The following is a 3882-nucleotide window of genomic DNA, read 5'->3' as shown; positions in this document are numbered from 1 at the left end:
ACACACTATCTCAATTTATGCCTAAGGTATATGATCAGTTAAAAAGGCTTAAAAGCTCGGGGAAATTGGATCAGGGAGAATCGTCACCCAACTTTCATTATTTCCAAGTAGTGTGATTGAATTAAAGGGCAGGGAGCTGGTTAGAAGGGAGGATCAGGGGCTCGGTGCGTAATGGTGTGGTATTAAATTCTAATTAGAGATGCAGGAATCAATGATAGGGAGGTTGGACAGCTCAGTTCCCCAGTGCCAGCCCAATAGACGGATGAGTTATTGTCATGTAAAAAGCGCCAGCAATAAGACCAACCGCTTTGCTATTGTCCAAGTGGAAAGAGCCAAGTTTATTATGAGGACTATATGCTCTAGAGACCTCAGACAAGGCATCTCATAGGAGGCTTTTTCATAAAACTAGGCTCTGCTGGTAGTAAGGAGGCCAGTTTGGAGGCAGGCGTTGAGCTGTGCACATCTCCCCACTCCAGCCACCTTCTCCATACCCATCTTTTATTTCATTTTTCCACTTGGCTGAGCCATCCAGAGCCTTTTCAATGTATAAAATGGAATATTCTTACCTCAATTCCTCTGCCTACGAGTCCTGTATGGCTGGGATGGACACCTCGAGCCTGGCTTCAGCCTATGCTGACTTCAGTTCCTGCAGCCAGGCCAGTGGCTTCCAGTATAACCCGATAAGGACCACTTTTGGGGCCACGTCCGGCTGCCCGTCCCTCACGCCGGGATCCTGCAGCCTCGGCACCCTCAGGGACCACCAGAGCAGTCCGTACGCCGCAGGTAAGGACCGCCAGCTTTCTCAGCGGAGGAAGCCGCCTTTCCGCTCGTATATAGGAAGCCTTGATTGCATTTGAAAATGGAAATGTGTTTAGTATTTACCAAACGAAATTTGCTTACACAAATGAAAGAATTTATCACGTTAGAAGCGATTGCAGGGAGGGGTAATTCACTTACAGGGTTACACTATCCTAGTCACACCCGAACCGCCAACAAAATTATCTTAAGCTGCCAAAATGATAGGCATAATTTATTTACTTTGCGATGAGACGTAAAGCTTAGAAAATAATTAAATAACAAAGAGTAAAGCTCATTACTGGCAGTGTCTTTCTCTTTTTTTAAGAACCGACAGCGGCTCACACCTTTTGGGCTGGTCATTTTTATGATTATTTCTTTAATTTATTATTATTTTTTTGCAGCACTCTCCCCCAACTTTTGGGCAGGGTCAACTTCTGAGAACTGAAAAGTTCCAGCCGTGGGAGTGTTGGGTAACTTCTTCCCCGGTTCCCTGATGCTCCGACTGATGTTTTTGGACTTTTTTTCCTCTTTCGCTTTTCCTCACCAAAGCATTATCCCGCGTCCCGGCCCTCGGCCGTCCCCGGTGAGCTCTTCCAACCCACCCAAAGGCGTTTGTGCCAAGAGGGACCCCGCCAAAGCCCGCAGTTCGCCGGTTTCGGTATCCAACTAATTCGCTCGGTTTTTCTCGGCAGCGACTGTCAGCCAGTCCCCCGCGCCGGCGTCGGTGGCCGCTCTAGTGCTACCTGACCTCGGAGTTCCCACATTCCGGCTCCGCGGCGCTCTCGCGCTCCAGACAGTTTTGCTCACACTCTGTTCCCTCTGTCTCCCTCCAGTTCCTTACAAACTCTTCACCGACCACGGCGGCCTCAACGAGAAGCGCAAGCAGCGGCGCATCCGCACCACTTTCACTAGTGCGCAGCTCAAGGAGCTGGAGAGGGTCTTCGCAGAGACGCACTACCCCGACATCTACACCCGGGAGGAGCTGGCCCTGAAGATCGACCTCACCGAAGCGCGAGTCCAGGTACGCGCGCCCACAAACCGACCCTGCTTCGCCGCCCCGGGCCCGGTACGGTACGGTGGCGGGGACCGGGCGGTGCTCCTGAAGGTTCGGAACACCCGGGCTTTTCAAAGACAAGGGCCGGGGACCCAGGGCTGAACGGAGGCCAAGTTCGGAGGGACTGTGTGTGCGAGGAAGCGTTAGGGTGCGCGCGCTCGTTTATCTGTGTACAGCTGCAAAGCTTTCCCCACCCCGTGTAGTCCAGCAGAGACTTTTGGAGTCTTGGGACGTGAACGAGCAAGGCTTTTGCAGGACAGAAGGTGCCTTGTGGGAGGAGTGCAGACTTCGTCCCCGTATTAGACTTGGGGTTTTTTATTTTTGTTTTTCTGCCTCCTCACTCAAGCTCTTTTAACTTGAAACCATGGAGTAGAGGTGCATTTTCCCGGTAACTATGGCTTGGATCACATAGGCAAAGGGGCTGTGACTCTATGAAGGTCACGAACGGGCGGCTAACTCTAACCTTTTAGGGAAACAGGTGCACTCACGAGCTGGCCAAGGCGCCTCTCCAGGTGAGCCCCATTGTACTGTATATCAGGCCCAAAGGCCAGGATGGGTGGCGAGCATCAAACCAGGGACCCCCCTCCTCCTACTACCAATTAGCGTTTAACCTTAGACCTGCGGCGTGGGGGGTATGGCGACTGTGGGGTGGTTCAAGGCCCGCCAGAATAAAGGCTTCCGTTTTAGGGCCTTTCTGGGACCTGGGGCCTTTTAGCCTGTCCTGCAAGCAATCATTTCCCTGGAATGCTCAGGTGACCCTAAGAAAGTTTCTCGGAAGACGCAAGGACAAGGGAGGGGGCAGACTTGGTGGCGGGGTGTACCGCGCGGCGCTTGGACTTTCACACAAGCCGAAATGGAACGTGGGCCGTCCTAACGCGCGCTTTGCTTCCCCCTTTCCTTCTTCGTTTCCCTGCTTCACCGCCTCTCTTCTCCTCTCCCGCCAGGTGTGGTTCCAGAACCGCCGCGCCAAGTTCCGCAAGCAGGAGCGCGCGGCAGCGGCCGCCGCGGCCGCGGCCAAGAACGGCTCTTCGGGGAAGAAGTCCGACGCGTCCCGGGACGACGAGAGCAAAGAGGCCAAGAGCACCGACCCGGACAGCACGGGGGGCCCCGGCCCCAACCCCAACCCCACTCCCAGCTGCGGCGCGAGCGGCGGCGGCGGCGGCGGGCCCAGCCCGGCAGGAGCCCCGGGGGCGGCGGGGCCCGGGGGCCCGGGAGGCGAACCCGGCAAGGGCGGCGCGGCGGCGGCGGCAGCGGCGGCGGCGGCGGCTGCAGCGGCGGCGGCGGCGGCGGCGGCCGGGGGCCTGGCGGCGGCCGGGGGCCCTGGACAAGGCTGGGCTCCCGGCCCGGGCCCCATCACCTCCATCCCGGATTCGCTCGGGGGCCCCTTCGCCAGCGTCCTATCTTCCCTCCAAAGACCCAACGGCGCCAAAGCCGCCTTAGTGAAGAGCAGTATGTTCTGATCTGGGACGCGCGGCGGCGGCGGCGGCGGCGGCGGGCGAGCCGGGCCGGGCCGGGCGGGCGAGCGGGTGGGCTCCAGGCTGCGGTCGTCGCTGCTGCCGAGGCTTTCCACGGAGGGCCTGACGTCATCGCGATAAGAATAAAGAGAACACGGCGTCGCCCCCATTTCAACCCCACTCCTACCCCCATCCTGAACACCCCCCCCCCAAAACCCCCAACAAATCAAAACTCAAAACTTCCCTAGCTTCGCACCTGCCTCAGGGGCCTCGCAGACCGGCCAGGGCTCCGCCTGCTGACCGCGAGGTGCGAGCAGCGCGGCCGGGCTCGGGGGGCACTCTCAGGGGGGCTGTGTCTGCGTGTGGGTGTCTGTCTGTCTCGGGGAATGTGTGTCTGAGGCCCGAGCAGGTGACAGGGAGAGATGAATGGGGAGGGGGGGAGCACAACCGACTCAGTGACTTGCTTAGAAAAAGAGAAAAAAAAAATCCCCCAAATTGGAAAAAAAAAAAAAAAATCAGGAAGGCAGCAATCACTTCAAAAACAAACCAACAATCCACCCGGAAAGGTGTTAAAAT

At 57.1% G+C, this 3882-nt stretch overlaps 1 protein-coding gene across 1 annotated transcript; it reads left to right on the top strand.

Moving 5' to 3' along the window:
• The first annotated feature begins 263 nt into the window (after positions 1 to 263).
• On the top strand, positions 264 to 3378 carry PHOX2B (paired like homeobox 2B). The gene is made up of 3 exons (XM_032331956.1): positions 264 to 783; positions 1632 to 1819; positions 2797 to 3378. Exons 1-3 carry the CDS (start codon positions 543 to 545, stop codon positions 3310 to 3312), a joined length of 945 nt encoding a protein of 314 aa, XP_032187847.1. The 5' UTR covers positions 264 to 542; the 3' UTR covers positions 3313 to 3378.
• Positions 3379 to 3882: the final 504 nt, after the last annotated feature.

This window comes from Mustela erminea, chromosome 2, assembly GCF_009829155.1.
Source record: "Mustela erminea isolate mMusErm1 chromosome 2, mMusErm1.Pri, whole genome shotgun sequence".
Lineage (NCBI taxonomy): Eukaryota > Metazoa > Chordata > Mammalia > Carnivora > Mustelidae > Mustela > Mustela erminea.
The sequence above is the reverse complement of the archived record's forward strand: the minus strand, read 5'-3'. Positions and strand labels throughout refer to the sequence as shown.

Bases quoted from the DNA above. Each gene is read 5' to 3' on its own strand.
- PHOX2B (XM_032331956.1), top strand. From the start codon at position 543: ATGTATAAAATGGAATATTCTTACCTCAATTCCTCTGCCTACGAGTCC. The intron at 784-1,631 runs GTAAGGACCGCC...GTCTCCCTCCAG, and splicing joins GAGCAGTCCGTACGCCGCAG to TTCCTTACAAACTCTTCACC. The intron at 1,820-2,796 runs GTACGCGCGCCC...CTCTCCCGCCAG, and splicing joins TCACCGAAGCGCGAGTCCAG to GTGTGGTTCCAGAACCGCCG.